The 26,658-nt window shown below is 43.2% G+C and overlaps 1 protein-coding gene across 2 annotated transcripts in view; it reads left to right on the top strand.

The window, feature by feature from the left end:
- Window positions 1–26,658, top strand: part of carmil3 (capping protein regulator and myosin 1 linker 3) — a 113,127-nt gene that overhangs the window by 14,560 nt on the left and 71,909 nt on the right. For both annotated transcript variants that reach the window (XM_072688291.1, XM_072688290.1), the window contains exons 3-8: window positions 17,578–17,628; window positions 17,725–17,784; window positions 17,923–18,044; window positions 20,371–20,465; window positions 23,746–23,816; window positions 23,913–23,986. In XM_072688291.1, coding sequence (XP_072544392.1) covers window positions 17,578–17,628; window positions 17,725–17,784; window positions 17,923–18,044; window positions 20,371–20,465; window positions 23,746–23,816; window positions 23,913–23,986 — 473 coding nt within the window. The remainder of the gene's footprint in view (window positions 1–17,577; window positions 17,629–17,724; window positions 17,785–17,922; window positions 18,045–20,370; window positions 20,466–23,745; window positions 23,817–23,912; window positions 23,987–26,658) is intronic.

Below are 26,658 nucleotides of genomic sequence, written 5' to 3' on the forward strand. Positions count from 1 at the left end.
TGTGGCGTAAGGTTAGGTCTGGACTAGGTCTTGGGGAATTGCTGTTCGGTAGATACACCATTAATGCAATGGGATTGTATTGGGGTGTGAGTTTGAGTAAAGCCTGTGGGTGCAAATCTGAGTCAAATACCTAGTCTTTAAGGGAGGTCTGTGGGGTGTGAGTACGAGTTGATTCTTGAGTCTTTGGGTGTGAGTTTGTCTTGGGTCTCGAATCTCTGGGGTGCAGGTCAGAGTTGAGTCTCTCAGTGTAATTCACAAGGCAAATCTCTGTGACCTCTGGCGGGTCTGAGTTGAGTCTTGAGTCTCTGAGGTGTAAGGTTGAGTTAGCTCTCGAATCTCTGGGTGTGAGTTTCAGTCAAGTCTATGGGAGCAAATCTGAGGTAAATACATGGTCTTTAAGGGGGAGGGGGCCCAATCACAGGTCTCTGGGGGGCGAGTCTGAGTTGAGTCTAGAGGGTCTGGGGTGCGAGTCTGAGTTTAGTCTAGAGGGTCTGGGGTGCGAGTTTGAGTTGAGTCTAGAGGGTCTGGGGTGTGAGTTTAAGTAAAGCCTTTGGGTGCAAATCAGAGTCAAATACCTAGTCTTTAAGGGAGGCCTGTGGGGTGTGAGTCCGAGTTGATTCTTGAGTCTTTGGGTGTGAGTTTGTCTTGGGTCTCGAATCTCTGGGGTGCAGGTCAGAGTTGAGTCTCTCAGTGTAATTCACAAGGCAAATCTCTGTGACCTCTGGCGGGTCTGAGTTGAGTCTTGAGTCTCTGAGGTGTAAGGTTGAGTTAGCTCTCGAATCTCTGGGTGTGAGTTTTAGTCAAGTCTATGGGAGCAAATCTGAGTCAAATACATGGTCTTTAAGGGGGAGGGGGGTTGGCCCAATCACAGGTCTGTGGTCTCACAGGTTAGTCTGAGTTCTTTCTTGTGGTTTTCAATGTGAGTTTGACCTAGGTCTTGAGTCTCTGGGATGCAAGTCAGAGTTGAGTCTCTTGAGTCTGTGTGATTCCGAGTCAAATCTCTAATTATAAGTTGTCTTTAGATGTGAGAAAAAGTCAGTCTGCGGTCCTTTACACATATTTTCAGAGTCTTTTCAAAGTCTTTTCTAGTGTATGGTTAAAATAAGTCTCCTGATTTTAATTCGAGTCGATTCTTGATTGTCTTTTCTTTCTTCTTTTTGCATGGTCTTGCATGCTGCACCTACACCCATTCTGATTCCATCAGTAAACTACTCATTAAAACGTCCTTCCTGTGGTGAACTGTGTGTGTAGGAAAAAGCAGGAAAACCCAACAGGACAATGGACCCCCTGTACAGAACTGTGAATTACAGTTTTGATTCATATTTCTAAAGTACAAAATATCTTTTATCAATGGCGTAGCAACAGAGCTCCTGTGTTGCTCATAGAGCAACACCATTTTACTCAGTGTGAAACTCAGGAACTCAGTGCAGGGACACAATAACAACAAATCTAACTCGGCAGTCTAAGGGCTGCTGTGGTGGGTGGTTAGGTGATTCTACAAGAACTTTGCATTTCTATGGAGTTATTTTTTGCCTCAAATGGTAAAGCAAAGCTAAAGTAATCTATAACCACAGTTGACCAAAGCTGACCTACTGACCACACAGAAACCACCCGGCTGTCAGAGAGGGAAACCGAATTTCGGAAATTCTGCTTTGGTATGGACAGAAGGGCAAAATGCCCTGGTAATGGTTTAACATGTAGCCGTATGTTAGGATCTTGCTGGAAAGCAGCTAGGGATTTTTGACTGTTGTATCTTAGTACTTGCTGTTAGGGCTGGGCGATATGGTAAAAATGATATCTCACAATATTTATGCTGTATTTATTGTGATATTTTGCCATGCAGACAAAATGCACCAAGGGCGTCAAGATTAAAAAAATTGCTAGCCTATTCAGTAACACATACCATAGTTTTTACTCAGAATTTGCTGCACTTCATTCAGTTACATAGGAATAATTACTGTCTCAGTATCGTGACAGTGTTTTTACCATTTCGCCCAGCCCTATGTTGAAGCAAAGTTTAAAAACGTTTTTGCTATCCTAAAATACAGTTTCAACTATCTGTATGTTCTTCTAATTTTATGATGGAACATTTATATGGGAAGTAGGGCTGCAATAAATGATGATTTCTATAGTTTCTGTGGTAATATATAAATTATTAAAACAATCAATTATTCGCTCCTCGCTACTCATATAGCTATCAGCTTTAAAATTTAGCTTGAGGTTGTTCGTTAACTAACAATGTAGACAAAACAGATGAATACCTTATTCAAACTTTTTAAATTAACTTTCCTGCTAATTTGAAGGATCAGTAAAACTCTGTTTATTTAATATTTAAATCAAAAATTTCTCTTAATCACTTTTGCCATCATTTTTCAATTCTGCAAGCAAGCTGACTGGCTCTTTTTGTTGAAGGGTGGGCCTTTATCCGTAACCAGCAAGCTGACTGGCTCTCTTTGTTGAAGGGTGGGCCTTTATCCTTAACCAGCAATCTGACTGGCTCTCTTTGTTAAAGGGCGGGACTTTATCCTTAAGCAGCAATCTGACTGGCTCACTTTGTTGAAGGGCGGGACTTTATCCTTAACCAGCAATCTGACTGGATCTCTTTGTTGAAGGGTGGGCCTTTATCCGTAACCAGCAAGCGGACTGGCTCTCTTTGTTGCAGGGCAGGACTTTATCCGTAATCAGCAATCTGACTGGCTCTCTTTGTTGAAGGGCGGGACTTTATCCTTAACCAGCAAGCTGACTGGCTCTCTTTGTTAAAGGGTGGACCTTTATCCGTAACCAGCAATCTGACTGGCTCTCTTTGTTGAAGGGCGGGACTTTATCCATAACTAGCAAGCTGACTGGCTCTCTTTGTTGAAGGGCGGGACTTTATCCTTAACCAGCAATCTGACTGGCTCTCTTTGTTAAAGGGCGGGACTTTATCCGTAACCAGCAAGCTGACTGGCTCTCTTTGTTAAAGGGCGGGACTTTATCCGTAACCAGCAATCTGACTGGCTCTCTTTGTTAAAGGGTAAAGGTAAAGGTGCACGTATTTGTCACTGTACAGTGTGGACCGTACAGCGAAATGTGTCCTTTTTTAAGCTGACTGGCTCTCTTTGTTGAAGGGCGGGACTTTATCCTTAACCAGCAATCTGACTGGCTCTTTTTGTTAAAGGGTAGGCTTTTATCCATAATCAGTTAATCATCCTACCTTTTGAAAGTATGGTCGAAACTTTTTATCCATTTTGGAAATTGATAAGGAAGGTGGTTTCTGTTTAAGGTAGTGCATGATATCCCTGAGCCACTGGGACTGCTGACTGCTGATCTAGTACATGGCCAAATAAGCTCTTACCCTATATACATTTAAGAGAGCCACAGGGTGGGAGGCGCTGTGGGAGCTCACTGATTGGTGAGGTCATGCTCTGAAAACAGCTGGGGAAAACCCAAGCCCACCGTAGTTAAGAGTTTAACAACATGCTAAGTTCGATTAAAAGGGAGAGCAAGCAAACCTGGATAAGCAGCCTACAAAATGTGCCTGAAAACAGTGGAAAACACTTCTAAGACCATTCACTCAGATATGAGGCTTTATCCTCTAAACGCATGAGATTTGAGCCCCAGTTAGCTTGAACATGGCCTGTGCTGTGGCGTTTAGCCTGCTAGCTAACTTATCTAAGCCTAGATAGCTGGCTACAAGTCTCTCATATCACATTCACTCCCTCAAACACAAGCTTTCATCGTCAACACTAGTGTCAGTAGCTCTGTACTCAGTCAACAGCAACTGCACTGAGTACTCTGATACTCTGTGGAGTCGTAGCTGAGCTAGCTAAGCAAAGGTTAGCTTAGCGAGTGGCTACACATCCAAAACCACAGGAAAAACTTCAATTGAAATTTTAGTGTTTGGTCTATTCAGCAGCAGTCACTCGATCTGAGTCATTCTGGTCTGAATATTTGTACGTGGGCTTTCTGTCAGCCAGACTTGAATTTGCTCTGTGGTGAGCAGACTGTGTACCTGCTAACTAAGCTAAGGCTAACCAGCTTTTGTGCACAGTGTTCAGTTAGTCTGTGACCCTGTGAGCAAACTGTAAAAACTTAAAACTGTATTTGATTGATTGTACGGTAGCCACAAAAACATAGAACCATCTACACCCACGGTAATACAGTATACCGTGATCCTATTTTAAGACAAAAGTGGATATCGCCCAGTACTACCAACTGCCGGAGTTACTCTCCATTACAGCGCATGTTGCAATGCAGAGTAACTCTGGATGTTGCATGTTTCAGTGGCCCACTGTCTGAGTTACTTGATTTAGAGGCTCTGATGTTTTCTTTGGCCCAGTGTGAGACAGTATGATGGAATAAAATAAAGGAGATACCGCCAAACTCTAGTAGCGGCCTTCCATTTAAGTGAAACTGCACGTTGTTTAGAAAGGAAAGGGGAAAGGTCACACCATCACGCTTAGCTTAGTCAATCCCTTAAACAAGTGTTATTACAAACTTCCATCACCAAAGAATAGCCCCACCAGTTCGTACAAATGTCCCTGTAGTTACTGAGCACTTCGCCTAAGTGTGTAATAAGCCTTTGCCGCGTTAAGGGGTGCATCTGTTGGAGATTGATGTCCCACGTGAAGTTTGATCGGAATAGCCCCAAACCCCGCTCTGAGCCGTTTTGAGAGTACTGCTTTTCTGCTACAATTTCAGACCGTAGATAATGGATGCTGAACCTTCTTGACGATTGTTGACAGGGGAAGAGTTATCATCATGTGCTTCTGGAAAACAGGATATTTGACATCGTCCCCAGTCCCTGTCTTGTAGACTCCTGGAAAAAAAACACAGGTTAACTTAAACATGTTTGACAGCCCATCGAAATTGAATGACTCGTAGCTTTAAAGAATTTCATGTCTTCTCTGTTTCGTGCCTGTCCGGGGACACTGCATCATGCTTGAATGGAAGCCGGTGGGGTGCTTCGGCACCAATGCGTTGAATTTGGTGACCATTTTTAATACGGCACGTTTGATCTCCTTGCCTCTATGACTACAGGGTGGATGTCATCCCGTCTGATAGTCTACAAGCCTAACGTCTGTGTTCCGCAGTGAGATGGGGGATGTAGGAAGCATAGTCTCTTTCCCAAAGCTTTTTCCCTTGCTAGCTATGAAGACTGAGGCCTGAATGAATAGAAGGGCTTTGAAGTAATTGAAGGCCTTGTGTATTCCAAAAACACAGAGCCTCAAATTTGTTCGGGTAATTCAATTGGGAACCCATGAGGACCAGGGGACGTCCCTGACTGCATAGATGTTACAGGCATGTTTATTTCCCCTGCGTCATTCTAATCTAGCCTTCAAGTCTAGAAGTGTTTATCCTCCTGGAAAAAAAAAAACTCTGTGGCCTCAGCACTGGGGTTAGTCTCCTCGGCAGGCAGAAGCTGACTGCAACCATCTGTTTTTGCCGTCGGGGAGCGTCATCTGTAGCCTAAGTGAGTAAAGTAGTGCGAGTCATTGTCCTTGCTTGTACAGTAACATGCGCTCTGCGTGCTGGAGTCCCTCCAGGTCGGCAGCATTGGTTGTCAACTTTGGGTTATCCTCCAGTAGATCCCTCCAGAGATGGCTAATTATTCAGTCGGTAGATGAAGATGATAGAGGCGCATTTGGCAAAATGAGAACAAGCTTTGGGTCCCCATTACCCCACCATTACCACCACCTTGTTTTAGGGCTTTTTATGCTCATTAGGATGTTTCCTATGTAGGATAATTAACAACAATGTAGAATCTATTTCTAGTATCTAAATAGTCTTAATATCTACAAAGTACACTGAAGTTTTTGGAAGTGGATATTTAGGCTTAAATAGGAAGATTGTGTGTTGTGGAAGTCTCTACAGCTTGTGTGAGCCTCCTCGACCTAAAGAACCGGAAGAACCTTGAAGAGCTCTGTGCTTGGAAAAGTCACCGAGACGTTCAGCTTGTATAATTCAGTCAAGGTTGTTGGCCTTCTTGCTTGAACCCACATTTTCTAAGGGGGTTAGGTCAGGCCTTGCTGTCCTTAAGCCATTTTGTTACAGCTGTGGAGGAATGCTTGGGATTATTGTCCTGCAGGAGGACCCATGTGCAAATCAGTGTCAGCTTCTGGCTTTTGCCTTGAGGTGTTGCTTCAGTATTTGTAAATGATCCTCAGTCTTCATGACTTCATCTCCTTTCTGAAGTGCACCCATCCCTTTCCAAGCAACCCCCCCCCCCTCATCATGATGCTGCTGTTTAATGAAGACAGAGCGCTGATGATTATGGCCAGACAGCTTGTTTTGTTGTTTTTGACCAGAGAACACTCGTCCAGTAGGCTAGTTCTTTGTTCTAGTGATTATTCGCTGAGCTCAGACTGGCTTTTTAATGGTGGATTTGGACACTAGTACAGTTGCTAATGCAGTGCTAATGTAATGTCCATTAAATGTCTGTTTAAATGTAATAACTATTTATGACTGGCTGTTATTGGTTGTTTATATGTTTGATTTCATAACAAAGTTTGCAAACAAAAATGTTATATGTAAAAAAAAAAAAAAGAAAGTAGAGTGCCAGGGAGCTTCATGGTATTGGTGCTCTCTATTTCCGGTACCGATACTGTGCCAGTATCGGTGCAGATGCTGACACGGTACCGGTATAGATGCAACACTCATTTTTACTAGCCCTAATGCCTCATTTTGGTGCCTATTTTATTATTATGCCGTAGTCTGATGTAATACTATGATACTGACATTATTATTATTATTTTTTTTTTTACATTTCTGCTCTTTAATTTGTAGGCCTTGAAAGCACAGTAAACACCACTTGGATTCATAAAGCTGATAAAAAAAATGCCTGTTTATTTTCACCTCCTCGAATGCTGCACTGAGGATGATATATTCGCAGCGGTGCATGAATGCTCACTGGCTCACCACAGCCCCTGATGGGCAAGCCAGGTTGCTTGAGGTAGTGACCTGAGTTCTGGCAGGCAGAGCAGGCAGGCAGGCAGGCACTGGGTGATGTGCCAAGCAGAGAGAGAGAGAGAGGGAGAGTCAGGGTTGCACTGCCACTCCTCTCAAGCTTATAGAGTCTCTAGGGCGGGCTGCCGACATGTGCCCGGCACCCTTTGAATTCTGGGCCGTGTTTGAAGTGTAGACAACTTATGATTTATATAAACCCTGTCCCCTTCTGCTTCCCACATGCCCCTTTCTCTCTGGGTCTTTGCCTCCTCTCCCTCTATCTGTTTCTCACCCACCTGTCTTTCCGTGTCTCCGTGACTCCCTTTGAAGTCAGCGGTTTGCTACAGTGCAGTGATTTACAGGTCAATATGGGAAGCTCATCTCTCAGGTTTTGATTAGTGGTATTAAGTGCAGAGAAGTACTTTCTCCCTCTCTCTCTCTCTCTCTCTCTCTCCTCATATAGATTTTCTCTCTATACTTCAAATGGCTTCTCTGAGTGGCTAGACCTTTTAGCCTCCTCTCCAAAGTGCTGGACACAGTGAACGGTTCTCTCATTCACATACAGTACCTTCTAGCCTCAAATTCCAGATGAAGTAGTGTTGCCTGCATATGTACAACCACCACTGTGCAATACCATGACCTCATGCAGCACAAGCAAAGGGATTTGTGTGTTTGGTAAATGGCTAAAACACACTTTGACCACTTGGTTATGCTCCCGCATGGCCTGAAAAGCAGTGCATAAATATGGATGTGATCACCGGCACAAAGATCTAGTCTTTTTGAGGAGTGTTCTCTGGTCTGAAGAACCAAAAAAAGAAGAAGAAGAAGAGTCAAGCAACTCAGCTCAAAAGTGTGGATCTTCAAGTCTGGTTCCTCCTTAAAATCACCATCGCCTGGCTGCAGTGCAAAGAAAAAGCCTCTACACCAAGACTAAAGTCTGAAGATGATCTCCTGGACAAAGACCAAGTCTTTTGGAGGAGTGTTCTCTAGTCAGAAGGACCAAAAAAGACAGGGAAGAGTCAAGCACCTCAGCCAAAAGCTCAAAAGGAAAACTATGGACCTCCTCAAGTCTGGTTCCTGGAGCAATTTCCAAACTACTAAGGGCACCACGAGCAACTGTGCAAGTGTCCACTCCCACCATTAAGAGGGTGCTGCATCACCATTGCCTGAAAGGCTGCTGTGCAAAAAGAACTAGCATTAAAACTCTTTGATCACCAGGACACCAGTCAAACGCATTTGATCACCAGGACAAAGACCTGGAGGAGTGTTCTCTGGTCAGAAGAAACAAACAAGGAATGTTTGAGGCGTTTGATCCAAAAAACACTATTCTAGCTGTGAAGCATGAGGTTGATGGCGTCATGTTGTGTTGTGGGGCAGATTTGGGGGGAAAAAGAACGGGTGCACTTCAAAAAGTAGATGGCATCATGAAGAAGGATTAATACTTAGAAAGCTTAAAAAAAACACAGCCATACTTGGGGCGATCAAAGTGAGTTGTTTGTTCGAGAGCACAGCCAGAAGGTCAGCCATGGCCACAGATCAGGACATCAAGGAGAACCTCATTTGGAAATCAGAAACCCTAAGCAGGTGCTTAATCTTTTTCATTGGGTTGCCTGACAGAGTTGTCGTCTTTAAGGGATTTAGTTCAATTTAGTGAACCTGCTAAACGTCTAGCTAGACAGCTTGTTGACCTGTTCATAGCCTTATTTGCATTTCCAGTTCCAGTGAAGGCATTTAGCAGAAGCTTTTATCCAGAGCGACTTACAAAAGCGCTTTGCTGTTTACTCAGAAAATACCCTTGGCTAGTTTTTATCGGCTAGAATCCATAAGATAACTCAAGCTTAGATGCTGCCAAATAAAAAAGTCAGTATGGATACCTAGACACACTATACTTAATGTACTACACTCTGCCGTTCGGACATCCAGGGAAAGTACATTACACTACTTTGGTGCCAGGGCAGAAAAAAAAGTCTGGATGCTTCATGCGTCTCGAAGGATGGTGGGTCAAGCCAAGCCTTACCTGAAGCTCGAATCTTCTGATTAGCAACAATACACCAACAATGTTGTAGCGATATACACTAGTCATCCATAACATTAAAACCACCTGCTTAATACTGTGCAAGTTCCCCTTGTGCTGCCAAAACAGCTCTGATCTGTTGAGGTATGGACTCCACAAGACCTCTAAAGATGTCCTGTGGTATCTGTGGTACCTGTGGTAACGGACCTTTGCATTCTGTAGGTTCTAAGGTGAGGCTTCATGAATCGCATTAGTGAGCCTTGGGCATCCATGATCCTTTATTCTAGTTCACAGATTGTCTTTTCTTTGGACCAGTTGTGGTGGGAACTGACCACGGCATACCAGGAACACCCTACAAGACCTGCCTGATGTTTTGGAGAATGCTCTTACCCTTTTACTTTACCTTCTAGCCATCACAATTTGGCCCTTGTTAAAGTCACACGTCCATTTTTCCTGTTTCCCAAACAGCGACTTCAAGAATTGACTGTTCACTTGCTTTGCATTATGTAGAGCTCTTGACAGGTGCCATTGTAACAAGATAATGTTATTCATTTCACCTGTCAGTGGTGCTAATGTTCTAGCTTTTACTTTCCCAAACAGAAAACAACACCAGCTCTTAAATGCCCATTTGTTACACAGAACATTTAGCATCCCGGACAAGCCCCCACTTTTCTTCGTCGGAAAGATTGGGCAAGACTTTCTTGACATTGAATGGGGATGTCACTCATATCCCATTGTAAAGTACAGTCCTTCTCTAACCAGATGCCACGGTGGAATCCAAGTTTCCTCTCTGTTTACCCTCCCTTTGACCCAATGACTATAAACAGACCCTTCACCAAAAATCTACAAGCTGTTTTCTCCGATCTATAATGAATCCTTATTATTTCCATAATTACATAATGTGCTGAATAATATATTCAAACTGCGGTATTATCGTTGCGTTCTTGCTCTGATGTGTTCTGGGTGGAGAGCAGATTATTGTATTCTTATGGCATACATTTCCATGCAATCAGTTGCCACCTCACCCCGTGGAATGCATTAGGTGTTCTTTGATGTGCTGGAGTGCTTAATTGGGGAGAACCCCTGCTTTATGTAATCACGTCATAATCCTCATCCCACTCGATGGAGTCCAGCCCCACTACGGTCCGTTAATATTTAATGGGTCTGTTTATGCACTGCTCTTTTGTGTCGGGTGCCTTTGATAGCGGAGCCTTTGATAAAAAGACATTTTCCCGTGGTCTCCAGGCTGACGTTTCCCCTCTCGCGTCTTTTATCTCGTCTCTCCTTCGCACTCTTACTTGCCTAACCCGCCGCTGCTGTTGTGTTTACATAACCTAGGAGTTTTTTTTCCAACCTGTCAGAGAGGTTTGACAAGGGTAACAGTCACTATAATAGGCCCTGTTGCTACTGTTTTTTGGAGAGTGGTTTACTGCTTCCTCCTTGCCTGACAGGGCTCACTGGCGTACCCTGTACGGCCACTCTTTCCGTGCTGCAAGCCATCTAGGCACACAAAGGGAAAGGAAAGGGAGTAAATTTGTAAAAGAGAGAGAAGGGAAGGCTGAAGTCTTTATTTTCAGGGATCCTGGTATCTCCATCTCCAGGCCTTTCCCCTCTCGGTAGGGTGCCATTAACGATTCGTCGGAGGGAGGCCTTGAAGGATTGGAAGCGACAGAGCAGAAAAAGAATAGAAAACGGCGCAGTGGTTTAAAAAAAAAGGTGGGGGGGACGGCAGAGGGGAAGAGAAAGAAAGACGGAGATAGGGGAGGAGGTGAGGGCGAGGAGGGCTCTTGTGGGATAGCTGCGGAGGAGGATCTCTGGAAGAGGCGGGAGGAGGAAGAAAGACGGATGCTGACGAGAGGTACAGAGATCAGCAGTAGAGAGTAATGAAAAAGGTGTGCGGAGTCATTCAGAACGAAGAGAAGCAGGGAACAGAAGGATAGCGGATGGCGGGATAGCGGAATATCTAGAGGAAAAAAAATGAAAGGGGTGCACGGAGGTTTGTTGACTCGAGAGGTTCCAACTTGGTATGCTAATTAGGCGCTTTAAATTATGAATGAGATTAAGTAGTTCTCTGGCATTGATGGTGCTATTTTGCATAGGCTCTCTTTCTCTTCCTCAATGTCTGATACGACACAAACCTCATTTTCGCATGCTCCCATAATCCCCCAGACATCACACTGGGAGTCTTATTCTTATTCCTCCTTTTCATGGCCTCCTATTCTGCTGCTCTTGTCTCTGCTTTGCTCTCACACTCAGGTTGATATAGGCATCAAATCCAAACAAGCACACACTCAGCACAACCCATTGCTAAGCGATATTTGCGAAACTTTGATACAACAGTCAAATGATGGTTAGAAATTCCCTTTCTCTGCACCCCGAAATCCTCTCCCTGAAATCCCCTCTTGAATGAGCGTCATTGTTCCGTTATGCAATGCTCCAAATAAAAAGCAAGCCGGTGGGACCGAGGTATCAGCATTAACCCCTTAACACAGCAAAGGCTTATTACACACTAAAGTGTATTATTCAGTAACTACAGGGACGTCTGTACAAACTCCCGGGGCTATTCTTTGGTAATAGAAGTTTGTAATGACTCTAGGACCTAAAGTGTTAAGACTAACAAGGGAGCGTTGAGTTGAGCTCATGTCTGAGTACTTTATTGCAGAAGGTCATGGTTTTTTATTTTGTATCCACGGCTTTGACTTATTGTTTGCATCAACAGCGGCGGCCTCCTTTAATTAGAAACCTCTTCATTCTGTGAAAATATCACGGTTGCTTCTGTTTCTAATTATGGAAACACCAAAACTTGGGCTTAAACTTGCTTGATGCGAATATATTAGGAATGTCCGTTTTGATCCAGTCTAATCCGATTACGTTGAGTATCTGGCTTGGGTTTTCCAAAGCACTCTTATTTTTCGTAGTTATTCACAGGTCTTACTGCATGTCGCCATCCTTTCTGGAACCATTTTGCACGATGTGAGGTTAGTTAGCTTCAGAAATTGTAGCTGATTGATTGCCTGCCCCAAATGCTCCAGTGCCTGTTTCCAGCCTTGCTTCCACATTCCTCTAAAGCAACAGTCGATTTAGCATCCAGCTACCTAACTAGACGGGTGTATGTAAATAATGAGGGCATGGGTTAGGGTTTGGATTTGTCCCGGTTTACAGCTCGGTTTTATGTACGTGGATTTTGCTTTTGAAGGAGAAGGAACAACAGTGTTTGTGGTTTAAGATTTGTTTGGACGATATTCACTTTTTTCATACCATCATATTGTTGCTATTAACTATTACCACGGTATTACAGGGCGGTGGGGAGTAGCATAAGCTACTACAGTAGTACAAGTAGTATAGATAGTCCTGCATTTACGTTTTTTTCCCATGGTGTTGCCAACTCGAGTAGCCTGCCTTTCCGTAGCTAGCTTGACAACAGATACACTGAGTATCAGACAGCTCAGTGCGGCTGCTGTTGACTAACTGAACTAAACTAAACCTGAACGAGCGACATTGAGCGACTGGTGTTGGGAGTAACAGAAAGGCAAAATGAGAGACAGGTTCTGCCATGTTTAGACTCGTAGCCGGCTATCTAGGCCTTACATAAGTTAGCTAACAGACTCAGTACCACAGCACAGGCCGTGTTTAGAGAATAAAACCTCATATCTGAGAGAACTGAGATGTAGAGCGGAACCTTTTGGGTGCTCTTCAGTTTCAGACTGTGGAAGAATCTCTTAAGATGCTTTCAGGAAAGGTTATTAGAAGAAAGAGATTCCTCTTACTATAAGAGTTTCCTGCAAAATGAGAGACTAGATGCTGTGATTGGACTCGTAGCTGGTTATCTAGGCTTTGATAAGTTAGCTAACAGGCTTAACACCACAGCACAGATTGTGTTCCTGAGGCTCAAATTGCACAAGTTTAGAGGATAACGCCTCATATCTGAGAACACTGGATATTCTGGACTCGCTTGGCTTTCACTTACCTAAATACTACAATAAATCACTTCATTTTTGATATGTACGTAATGACACACAATCAGTTATCTTTTTTTTCATTTTAATCATATTTACATAGCAGATACATTGTGTCTTGCTTTCTCTCGGTTTTGAACATCATTTCCGTGATTTTGTTTTCGTGATTAAAACAATGCTTTTATGTGGTGCCAAGGGCTGGAAGTGGATCATGCTTAATATAGCCAATACTCCATTCATTTAAATATGCCTGGATGAGTGCCGACCCTGATCAACTAGATCAGAGCGAGACATCGGTAGGAAATACTGCCCACTCATGAGTATAATGATGTTTCTTACTTATTGAGCAATGATTATGCACTTCACTTCACACTCAATAGGGTCGACTAATGGAGATAAATGCTCTAGAACTGGAATAAGTATAAGCCTACTCATGAAAGATGGTGTTGGAGCTTATGAGATTTTACATGGTCGATGAAAGAAAATTAACGTCGCAATAATGATGTTTGTAGAATATTCTCATCCTGCCTTTTGGCTCTTTTGACTATGGGCTTCTTGTTTGGCCACAGAATAACCACAGACAATAAAAACAAGATAAATACTTAGTGTAATATCTAAACACACACTTGGTCAAACTCAGGCACACTTTACAGTAGCAGCAAAAGCACTGACAAGAGTCATTTTGAGTTTGGGGAAATCCCACTCTGAGAATGATTCAGAGCCACAAAGTACTGTATGGGAGGGCTCCGAACTGAGATGAAGAGACGCCAATCTGATCCTTGAGGAACTTTTGGAGGTTCTTTAGTTTGAAACTGTGGAGGAACCTCTTAAGGGGCTTTGTGGAACCTTCAAGAAAAAATTGTTAGAAGAATAAGAAAGGTTGAAGGTTCCTCAAAGCATCTTAAGAGGTTCCTCCACAGTTCCTAAACTGAAGAACTTCCAAACGTTTATCAAGGATCTCAACAGTGGAAACATCACAGCCATGATTTAGAGCCAGCGACGGGCCGAGAAACCGCCCAAGCCTCGATGTAGAGTAACTCCAGTGGAGGGCCAGTAAAACATCTGAGCATGCGGTGTAGAATAACTCTGGTGGCAGACCCGGGAAGATCCAAGCCAAGAGATAGAGTCACTTGTATGGCTAGCTTGGGAAACCGGATAGCAATGTAGACACTGACATTTCCTTTAGTGTAATCCATTTTGACAGCAGTGATGAGCAGTGAGAGGAGAAGCTGAACACACTTGGAGGAGAATACTAACGTCAGCTACCAGGTGCCCATACTGGCTAGCATCATGCTGAGTGATGCGGGGGGTGGGAGAGAGAGCCATTGATGAGACCCACCCAGAGAGAATAAGGCCAGCCAAGGACTCCCAGCCTCAGATGGCTGTGCCATCGCTGTGGATTGAACCCGTGGTTTCTTGATGATTGGAACAACGTTGGTAAGGCTGTTGCAACACTTGGGAGCACTCAAGCTGTCAATTCTGATTGGTTGTTTTGGAAGTAAAAATGATATCACAGCAGTAGGTGTGAACTAGATGTCACCTTGACATCTTATTGCTCTTGGCATGCTGGATTCTACCCATATCAGGGGAATATTCTTCCCACTAAAGGTGTTTTGATCAATATTCAGACTCATTAGCCTCGGGTTTGTGGGGAGGTCACCGGTTTGACTCCCTAGACCAGGAAGAAGTGGGTTGAGATGCTCTTGAACAAGACACCGTATCCCCCAATTGCTCCTTGGGCGCCAAGGTGGTTACTGCATATAGTCAAGAAAGTGGTGGGTCGTCCATTTCTAGAGGACAGTGCCATATGTGTTGCCGGTGTGGTGACACTTCATCTCCCCCCAGACACATCCTATCCCCTTGGACGTCATCTTACAGAAGGACCATTTAGAACTGAAGCCGATAACATGGTACTTGTTAGCCAGCCGAGCTGTTCCACCCCATCGACTGTATTAGCTATCATGCTGCTAGTTAGCCTGTCGAGCCGATCCCCCTTCGATTGTATTAGCTAGAATGCCACTGGTTAGCCAGCTGAGTTGCTTGCCCCCCCCTCCCTTCACAGTGTGTTTTATCTAGTGGAAGTGGCTTTATTATTTTATTATTATTATATTATTTTTTATTTATTATTTTTATTATTTCACGATAGCTAGCTAGCTTTACCTGTTAGTATCAGCTTTATATGCCAGGATAGCAACAACAATATTATATCGCTAAACTTGCTAATAAGTGATTCAGATTTAATAAATAAAGATAAATAGCGATGCTTTATCGAGATAAAAAACTTCTCAGTAATGATCAGTAAATATATTTCTGTAAATTTTAACCTGGCATATAAGTATGACAGCCAGATGGAGATGGGCAATTAATCACGTACACGATTTTAACCAATGGAACAGTCGGGGGATAGGATGTGTCTGGGGGGATAGGATGTGCCACGACACTGGTAGCATCACATGTAGTACTGTGCTGTACTCTTAAAAGCCACTGATTAAAAATCTCCACCCATATACCAATGCACAGTAAAAATAAACACTCTAGCCCTTGGTAGTTGGTTTTTGACCACAGAGCCGATCTTCGCTGACTAGACTGTTGGCTGTTAGACCACTTCTAACTGAGAACTGACACCGACATGAACCCCAGCAACACCTCTGTGTTTGACACACTCCAATTAGCATGACACCCACGACCATGTCAGGCTCAAATACTCAGACAGAGAAACTGACCCCCAAACTAAATATGCCTGGACTTAACCCAAGTCATTTTGGATTCTGAGTTTAATTTCAAGGCTCATTTGCAAAACAGCTTTTTATCATTTGAAGAACATCTCCAAAATGAGGCCTTTTCTCTCCCTGAGCAACACTGAAAAACTAAAAACTAAACTAGCAGGTTGGACTATTGTAACGCTCTCCTTCCTGGCCTACCAAAAGCTACAACACACCAGCTACAATTCATTCAAAAACTAAGACCAAAAGGAGAGCACACATTACACCTAGTTTAAATGGTTTACATTTTTACACTGATCTTTTTGTTTTCGTATTGATTTTACATTTTTTTTTTTAGTTTATAAAGCACTACATGCTCTTGCACCAGACTACCTCACTGAAATCCTTCCAGCTTATGAACCAGGAAGGTCCCTCAGATCCTCCAGGTCCTCTCTTTTAGTCGTTCCACAAAGAAAACCAAAAAACTTTGGTGATGCTGCTTTTAGCCACTATGCTTCAAAATGCTGGAACAACCTTCCAACTGATGTGAGAGAAGCTTAAAATATTAAAATCTTTAGGCACAATCAAAACCCTGTTTATTCAGTAGTGTTCTTTTCCCCATAAATGTTCTCTTAGTCTTATTATACATAATTATATACTTTGATTTGTATTTTATCAAATGTTTATATTTTCTGCTATTTTTATTTTGTTTACTATTTTATTTTATTATTCATTTTTTGTTTGATTGACTTGGTTTATTATTCACCTTTTATTTTTATATTAGATATAAAATTTTATTCTTATTTTTGAATTCTTACTTTTATCAATCACCTGTGAACCACCTTGAATTTTAGTTTTATTTGTCTGAAAGGTGCTTTATAAATAAAGTGTGTTTGATTGAGTGGCTCTGCTGTAGCGAGAGTGGTCCATTAACCAAAATATTACCCAGTGGTATTATGGTCAGAAACTGAGAGCTGTAATCAACAGGGTAGAGGGCGGCTGGCGAATAGATGGGCTGCAGTCATGTGGACAAAAATGACGACACCCCACAAATCCCTTTGTCTTTCTGAACACATTTAAACATCTGGACATTTGATCTTCATTTGAACAATATTAAGAGATAATATAATAATAGGTGTGGCAGCTCAGCAGGTCCTGTGATGATATTTTAGAATTGTTGGAGACTTCTTCACTCATCATGCAGTCTGCTCTTGGACTGAACTCGCTAGGACGGCTTGATCTGACCGCGTTGGCAGTTGTTTCAAATGTTCTCCACTACTAAATGATTTAGTGGACAGTGAGACGGCTGATGTCCAATAGTTCTGAGATCTCTTTAGACCCCTCCAAGACTCACCTGCATCTACAACCTTCTCTTTGAAGGCCTCAGAGAACTCTTTGGACCTGGCCATGATGATCTTCACCACTCACTTCAACTTCAATCAAGAGCAAACCAGACTTAAGAGTGTGTTCATACTGCCAGTCCAAATTGCATCCAGATTGTTGACAGTCTGGACAGCCAAAAAACATGTGAAATCTGATTAATGAAAAATCGGATCCAAACCACATTTGGAGATGGTTTAAGAGGCGGCTACAATCGGATTTGTACGGATGAGTCTCAGTCTGGACGCTCAGGTCCCTCAAATCGGATTTCAGAGTTTCTTTTGCGCCACACGCAACACATCGGACAACGGCCATGACCCAGTCCAGAGCGTCCTCCATCTCTCCTGCTTCTGCATATGAAAGCTGTTCGTTAGTGCCAATGTTATTGGCACGCAAGTCCAATCTGTTCACTTGCAATCAAAAGCTCCTCCAGATTCCTCTCTAACCAAGTTCTGATCATCTGCAACTGATCTGCTGCACCTGATTCTAATTTTAGACGTAGTAGTAGTAGTAAATGTGGAGGTGTCTGTCCCAGAAAGTGGACGCACAAAGAAGAGCTATCTAATCATGTGGACAATGCTTTTCTCGTTCTGCTTTTAAGGTCCTGGCAACCTGGCGGCTTTACCTCATGGCTCCGAAGGTACCAAGCAAGGTGTGTACTCAATGGCTCTTCTATGGGTCTTCAGATAGCCTGACTTTTTGATGCTTTACATTTGGTGATTTACACTCACGTTCCTCGTGGATTTAGGTGGAGCAAACATTTAACTTCCTGGAGATCCGCGGAATAAGCCCTCATCCAGAGAACCAGGTGAGAAACCTCCCTAAAACCTGCATGTGTTTTTTTTTTTTTTTTTTTTTTTTTTTTTTTTTTGCACACAGCAGGGCTCCAGTGAAGTGTTCCAACTCTCTGTCTCTCTCTCTTTTTTTTTTCATCTTTCTCTCTCAGGTTGTCATAGAAACAGATAAATCCACCTACTCCCTCAGGTTGCAGTCAAGTGACCACCTGGATCAGCTGCTCAGCCATGTCAACTTCGCTCTGTCGCGCATCTTCAACAACTCCGTCTACGCGTGAGTTTCCTAAAAATAACAGAAGACCTCAGTTCCTTTCCTTTTTCAACAGGCCTGGCTTAGAGAGTCTGACAGCAGACCTCCAGCTGTGATTTTAAGAGGAAATAGCGTCACGCTAACAGGTTGGCGTGTTGATAAACAAGACTTAGCAGCCTCGTGGGGTTGACTTTCCACATGTACAAATAGCATGCATGCCACCCCTAGTCAACCTGCACCGTGTGTAGGTTTGGGCACCCGAGAAATTTGAACGATCCGAACTTTTACCCTTAATTAGCTTGTTCAAGCTATGGCTTGTTCGCAGTCATTGTTATGTCAAAGCTTTATTGACACTCTTGCTGTATTTCTCGGCCGCTACGTCTCAGAAGGCTCCTGGCCCTTGGTAACCCACAGTTTTCTGCAATTGCAATAGGAACATGAGAGGCGTCACCGCGCAGCTCTCAGGCTACTAAGTAGAACCCAAGTTTTCGTAGGACTGTCCTACCGAGGACCTACCCTACGTCGGTTGCAGCCTGTGCTTTAGAACGCAGCTTCTGACTTCTCAAACCTCAAACCAGAACTAAACCTTTCCTGCATCCTCACCACAAATGTCAGCATCAGACGTTTTCGGAGGAACATCTACAGTAAACAAGCTTCATACACTTAGTGTATTAGTGCAGAACTTTCTGGCCCCAATAATCTAATATATGATCAGAGAAAAAAATGGGATATTTTCAAAAAATCCCTAGTTTCAAAAACTAGGGATATCCCGATCACGTTATATTTATAATCTGAGTCTTTGTGTTTGATAAATAATCCAGTCAGTTTAGATCAGATGAGCTGCTGATTAATCTCTTTATTTTCTTTATATAATCTCTTTAAATATTCTATATTTATCAGTTTCTATAATCAGACATTCTGCACTGATTGATTTAGTTTAGTCGAGACTTTTCTTAAAATTATTTTAAGGTTTTATAGTGTTTAATATCTTATAATTCAGTCTAGCTCTCCTCCCTGACCAATCAGCTCCCAGCTCCCTTACAACATTGCAGTCAATGCACGATGTGTGTGTAGTGGTACACACTGTGGACTGATATCTGTGGTTGTTGGTCTACCGGTGTGTAATAGCTGGTTTATAGTGGGTGAATGTGCTGTGTGTGATTAGAGTTTCTATAGTGTATGTGTGTGTATTAGCATTAGCGTTAGCCTCCACTCGGTTCTGAATGGTTTCTTCAGTGCTGGTTTAAAAACAGAGAAAGGCGTACGGTTCTCCCGCTGGTAAAACAGAGCGTTTCAGTGATAGTTTTATAAAGGTTCAGATATTATGGTCTGTTTTCATGTTCCATTGTAAAATAGCTCCACACTGCACACTGTCTTATTTCCCTTCAGAGAATATCCACACTGCTGCTTACTGCTTGGCTATAAAGTCCGATAATGGCGTCTTGGTTAATTTAAAGATTCTGAACTGGAATAAGATCAAAAGATCCGATACACCTTATATTCAAATATGTCTGGATCGGCCCTGATCCCGATTCACTGGATCAGATTGGGACATCCCTACTGAAACCCATTGATTTTGGAAGAAACCTTGGTGACTAGCATTGGTTTTTGGGGATAGTGGTGGGCCAGCGGTTAGAACAGCAGGCTATTAATGACAGGGTTGTGGGTTTGAATCTGTTTTGGAGCATTTCTATTGGTCCATTTATCATGCAACTGTCACATAATGTAAATGTAAACAACTGCCAGACAACTGTATATATACAAGGTTTTTGAGTGACAGCGATGAGGTATTACACAACAGTTTTCTATGATATGGCCTAACAGCTGGTCACAGTAGAAGCTTCCATTACACATTAGCTACTTTAGTCCCATAGCTTCAGATCTTAACCACAGAATTGAGCTTTCAGAGACGGACCACTCCTCAGACGATCGGCTGCATTTGTGTCCATTTAGACACAATTTTTTATTTATTTGTTTTTGGCGAACTGTCGCTTTAAGCATGAGAAGTTAACCAAGCTCTTTTCCCACACGTCTCTAGTGACTGCACGAGCGCAAGAGTGGAGATCGAGACAAGCTCTGTAGACGCATTAGCCAGGCTCCATCTCCTCGAGGTTATGAGAATGCATTACTGATGCACTCTCTCTCTCTCTCTCTTTCACTCTCTCTCTTTCGCTCTGTCTCTCTCTCACTCTCGAAGTAGCAGATCCTTTTTCAGAGCTGGGAGGCAGGTGTTTGCATGCTGGGTTGGTATGCATGCGTCAGTGCAATGAGAATGAAATCTGAATGCTCTTCTATTTCTCTCTCTCTCTTTCTCTCTCTCTCTCTCTCTCTGTGTCTCTTTCTTGCTTAGTCCCTCTATCTTTCAAGCAGACGGAGATGTTTCAGACGGGGGTCATAAATTTTCCCCAAACTCGGAAACCTCAGTGGAGACCCAAAGGGCATGTGGTGAGGAGAACTTCAGTGTTTCACATCGTTCACTCTGCTGATAATGGCTCAGAAGGCTGCTTTCCACATTCAGAGTTGCCAAATCCGAATTTCGCCTGGATTAGGCCAGGATTAAGAGGCCAGGATGGTCAGGATTAGGTTTTGGGTTGAGGTAAGGGTTAGGGCCAGAATGAAGGTTAGGATTAGGTTTTGTGTTGAGGTTAGGGTTAGGACTAGGGCCAGGACGAAGGTTAGGATTAGGTTTTGGGTTGAGAGTAGGGTTAGGACTAGGACCAGGATGAGGGTTAGGGTTAGGTTTTTTGTCAAGGTTAATTTAAGGACTCGGGCCAGGGTGAGGGTTAGGATTACGTTTTGTGTTGAGGTTAGGGTTAGGACTAGGGCCAGGATGAGGGTTAAGATTAGGTTTTGGGTTCAGATTAGGGTTAGGACTAGGGCCAGGATGAGGGTTAGGATTAGGTTTTGGGTTGAGATTAGGGTTAGGACTAGGGCCAGGATGAGGGTTAGGATTAGGTTTTTTGTCAAGGTTAATTTAAGCACTCGGGCCAGGATGAGGGTTAGGATTAGGTTTTGTGTTGAGGTTAGGGTTAGGACTCGGGCCAGGATGAGGGTTAAGATTAGGTTTTTTGTCAAGGTTAATTTAAGCACTCTGGCCAGGATGAGGGTTAGGATTAGGTTTTGTGTTGAGGTTAGGGTTAGGACTCGGGCCAGGATGAGGGTTAGGATTAGGTTTTGTGTTGAGGTTAGGGTTAGGACTCGGGCCAGGATGAGGGTTAGGATTAGGTTTTGTGTTGAGGTTAGGGTTAGGACTAGGGCCAGGATGAGTGTTACATAAGCATGAAAGCAGTAAAAAAAAAAAAAAAAACACTGAAATAATGTTATTTAAAAAAATAAAAAGTTAATAGCAGTAAATTGGTAATATGCATAAAAGTAGTAATAATATGTAAATACTAGTACTACTACTACTACTAATAATAATAACAATAAAGTATGGTAAGAATAATAGCAATAATATTAAGTAAATATATAACAAATTTTATTATATATTATACATATATAAAAGCGAGTTGTGTGAAACAGCTGCTTCTTAAAATGGTTGCTCTGACCTCAATTAGTATTTGGTTCAATTTTTTGTGCATTACAACAACCACTTCCCCTTTTCTTAACTTTTCCCACTATAAACAGAACCTGCAGTGCTGTCAATGCAATCTCCACTGCCTCTTGAAGAGCCACTTGAAACACACACAGACAGCCAGTTCATGATGTGTGAGGCCAAAAACCCAGTAGCACTACTGTAAAACCTATCCTAACAGATGCTAGAAACCAGTGTGAGGATGTCAGAACCGGCTGTGATCAGCTCTCCTTTTTTGGAAGCCCAATAAACAGTGTCCAAATGTTTGTGGACACCTCTTCTAATGAATGCATTCGGCTACTTTAAGTTGCACACACATACATAGCTTGTCTGGTCCCCGTAGAGAAGTACTGCCAATACAATAGGACTCTCTGAAGAAAGATGAGCATGAACCTAATGCCAGGCATGGGCTAGAGGTGTATAAAGCCCCCCAGCATTGAGCTGTGGATCAGTGTGAACTGTGCTCTCTGGAATGATGAATGGTGCACCATCCAATATGTTTGGGGTGAGTTGGAGAGTTGGAGAGGGGTCGGTGAAGATTCCTCAAGATTCCTTTTTTATAAGGCCATCAGTTACGGCAGTGGCAAGTGTATTGTGGGCAAACCGGCTCAGCTGTAGCAGCCTTATTGCGGTTTGTCATTTACACTCTGGAACCTAACATGAACTAACAAGGTGCACTCAGTCCAGCCAGGAGATATAATCCCTCCAGCGTGCCCTGGTTCTTCCCCAAAGGTGTCCACCCAGTTGCTCATGCCTGTTCCACCTCCAACAGGAGGCGACCAGGGGGCATCCTTATCAGATACCACCTCAGCTGGCTCCTCTTAATGTAAAGCAGCAGCTGCCCTACTCCAAGCCTCTCCCAGATATCAGAGCTCCTCATCTTATCACGAAGAGCGACAGAGAAAACTCATTTCGGCCACTTGTATCTGCGATCTTGTTATGACCAGATCGTGGGCAGTGCGGGGGAGGGGAGGCCCCCGCACCTAACCTGTAGCCCCTGCACCTAACCTGTAGTGGATCTTATGATCCCTCTTGTGGAAAATCACCCTTTCTGAGATACAACCACGACTTTAGAGGTGGAGGTGCTGATTCTCATGCCAACTGCTGCCAACAGGACAGCATCATCCACATACAGCATAACTCCTTGGGTCCCCCGGCTAGAGGTTGTCCACCAAACAGTAGACCACCGTAAGCAGTGCATTTAGTAGTACAGGGTGTAAAGTGGAGCCATTGATTAGGCTTTAATACCAAGGTCCTTGTTTGAACTGTCTGTCTTATATATATATATATATAGTGGCTCCTAAGTGACCCCTATAAATGGGATGCCACAGCCATCTGTGCTAAGTAATCCAAAAGGGTCTTACTGTCTTTGCGGCTCACCCTCCTCCTCCCCCCATCACTCAGAGCAGTGTTTGCCAGTGCTGGTGTCTGTTAGTTGGAAAGGTTTCTTTTCTGCCAGAGTTTCTTCTTCATTATGTCCATAACCCCCCCACCCCTCCCCCTTAGCGCCGAGCACGGAGAAAAGGCCTCGTAATTTATTTCTTTATTTGTTTGTTTGTTTTTACTATTGTTGCCCAAATTTCTCCCCAATTCCCACCCCCTCCCTCTCTCCCAATCTCTCCCCGAATCGCTTGCAATGCTCCTGACACTAGGAGGGTGAGGACGAGCACATACCTCCCTCGATACCTGTAAAGTATCCAGCCAGCGCCTCATTTTTCAAACTGCCGCCAATTCAGCATCACTAGGCAGCCAACGAGCTCATAGAAGTGTGCCAGATCCCCAGCTCTGATACAGTAGCCAGCAGACGTCTGTGCCAGCCAACATCACAATGCAAGTGATGAGGGGAGAGAGAACGCCTACCCATCTATCCACCCAAAAAGTGCTTGGCCAATTGTGCTCTCTCGGGCTCTGGCTGCTGATGGCAAAGCTACATGAACTGGGATTCGAACCGGGATTTTTAATTATCCTCGGTGTAGGGGGGGGTAGGAACTGGCAAATATGAAACGGGAGAAAGAAGTGGGCCAAAAAGAAGTTGCCGTTAAAGAAAAAAAAAACAGATTTGTTTGTTTGGAAGTTCAGAGAAAGCTAATAATACCGCATGAAGCTACTTCTTAACACTGTTGATTTCACTTCCCGTATCTGCTCTTTCAGGGGGCTTTTCGGAAACCTATGCGGCCCTGTGCGACTACAACGGCATCAACTGCAAAGAGGAAGTGCAGTGGGTAAGAGAGGTGGTGTTGCACATGGAAACTGTGAATCACAAATTCTTACAGTGCCTGACCTCTTCATTCTTTCCCTCTCTTTCCTTCCTCTTTAAGGACGTGGACACAATTTATCACTCTCAGGACAATAGAGAGTTTAACCTGTTGGACTTCAGTCATCTAGAAAGCAGGTAGAGTGATGTCTGTTCAAGAAGATGTCCCTCATTTCCTGTAGTGAGAACAAGATGACTGCATGGCTCTTTTATTAGTGGTGTCGCTTAGCTGTACTTCTTCAGTCTTATCTGACACCTCTGTTTAAGTGCCTTCGCCTTTTGACTAATGGGCCCCTAGAGACTACTTGGGGTATTTTTACTTGGGGTATATGCGAGAATCAGAAGAAATCTGTGTGGGTTTTATTGATTGATCAAAGCAGTAAAATTTAAATTTACAAAATTCTCATACAGTGCTGTGCAAAAGTTTGGGCACTCTGGTCAAAATGTCTGTTACTGTGAATATTTTTTTTTTCGTACAATTTTAGCTTAATGCTATTTTTTGATAGAGCAAATGAAATAAAATACAAAAATAAATATAATTATTATATCCTCTTTTACCTTCTGTTTACCCTGATACAGTATTTTAGGCTATCCAAATATTCCACCTATACTTTTGCTGGGAGCATTTTCTCATATGGTGCTTTTGGCTTTTATCAGAATATCCTACCTGCTGCTGTTTCAGCTTTACCCATGCATATACACTATGGTAGCGTGCTATGACAAGGTAGCACAACTCGACAGAACACCAGCATATCCAAACCAAGTCGTGACTCTGTGTTTGGGAAAGAAGTTCTCAGGATGCCGCTATCGATTTAGCAGTGGAGCTGATGGACGTATCGCTGCTGCATCGGGATTACGATGCGACAATGCTTTAGCTCCAAGGTTGCAAACTCCAGTGATGGAGGGCTGGAGTGGTTTCCCATGTTAAGCAGTTGTGTTAAGAGAAAAATCACCAAACTGTGTTGGACACCAGCCCTCCAGGACTGGAGTTGCCACCGCTAACAGATGGAGTGGAGTCCACAGAGCCAGCAAAAGTCAGCAAAGTCAGCAACCAAGTGACTTACAACCAGTGGTCTTCTAAATGTGTTCTTCTAACCTCTAATCTCAGTAACTTTACCGGAAGCAACATGTTCTAATCGCTGACTGGTGTATTTATGTTATTAACATAAGTGTTTTACACACAGAAAAACACACTTATTGCTGAGACTTCCTGAGGCATGGCTGCCTAAATCCCCTGACACATCAAGCGTAATTATGAACGTTGTTAATGTATTAATAACTGTTTAATATTTTAAAGGCCTTTTTTTACCCAGCTTGAAGTGCACAGGGGCTTCTGCTGCATTCCATTTCCCCTGTAAGTAGGATGTGGAATGAAATCACACCTGAGCTGACTGGATTCCAGTTAAACATTCCGATAACTCTACAGTATTCCCAAACAGTTAGCCAAAGACTAGCCAAGGAGTTTACCTCAACTGGTTGGCCAGCCCTTTGCTGGTGTTTTAAGGTGAATATAACCAAAATATGGCCCACGTTATGTTATATGGTTAGCACTGTTAGCACTGTTTTCCCAGGTTAGCATTGTTAGTGCTACCAGTTAAGAACAAGGCATTATACAGAATTTTGCGTTTTTCAAAACATCATGGAAACACGTCCTGAGATTGAAGTTGGACAGTGTACGACTGATTTAATCATTACACAGAAGTGCTGATCTCGGGATTGGTGAGGCTCTCCAGACTAGGGAATCCGACCATGGGGGCTTTCCATATGTAAATTTCGACATCCCAGTTCAAATGGAACGCAGCACTGTACTGTTATATATATAACTTAGGCCTACATTAATACATGAATAGCCTTTATAACCTAATGACCTAATAATCTCCTTTCAGTTCAACCTATAACTTAGGCCTACTTAAACCCCCCTCATCCTTAGTACAATGTATAACTTGTGGGTCCCCAGTGTCCTCTTTATTGGCGAACAAAAATATGGTCACCCTAGGGTCAGCACACATTCAACATATGTAACATATGAAGTGAGTAAGTGGTATTACCATAGCCAGATCCAAAGAGCTTTCTGAGGGCTTCAAAAAAGAAGCTTGTACATTAGAAAATAAGTCATTCCACTTTCCGCTAAATCATTTACAAGTGGAGAACAAGTGGAGAACATTCAACATTCAAGTGGAGAACATTCAAAACAACTTCAAAACAACTGCCAACTGCCAGATCAGGATGTCCTAGCAAGTTCAGCTCAAGAGCAGACCAACAGATGTGTAAAAAGTGTCCAACAATCCTAATCCAAATGTCAAAAGAAAACATCAGGAGAAACATTTGAAGGTTACTAGAGAACACCTAGACAAAGACTAGGGCTTCTGAAACAGTGAATACCTCACCACAATATTTTTACAATGAAGATCAAATGTTTGGATAGACAAAGGTCCTGATGGGCTGACTGCATGTGCATAAATGGCCATATATCAGATTTCCATATTGGCTGACAGAATGCAGTCAATAGTCTGCTTAGATGGTGCTGCTTCGCCCTCATCAGCTTGGTGTGTCTGGACTACCACCTGCCCAATGTTGTGTAGGACCCTCTCGTGCCACCAAAACAGCTCTAACCATGACTTGACATCTGAAACATCCGAAACATCAGACAGGTCTTCCCGATATGCAGTGGTCAGTACCAAAAGTGCTCCAAGGAAGAACAACCGGTGACAGTGACTGGGTCACTGATGGGTTGGGGGGGGTTGAAGGTTAGCCAGTCTGATCTGGTCCCAAAGACAAACTTTGGCCAACCTTCAACCCCCCCCAACCCA

This window comes from Salminus brasiliensis, chromosome 9 (genome assembly GCF_030463535.1).
Source record: "Salminus brasiliensis chromosome 9, fSalBra1.hap2, whole genome shotgun sequence".
Taxonomy (NCBI): Eukaryota; Metazoa; Chordata; class Actinopteri; order Characiformes; family Bryconidae; genus Salminus; species Salminus brasiliensis.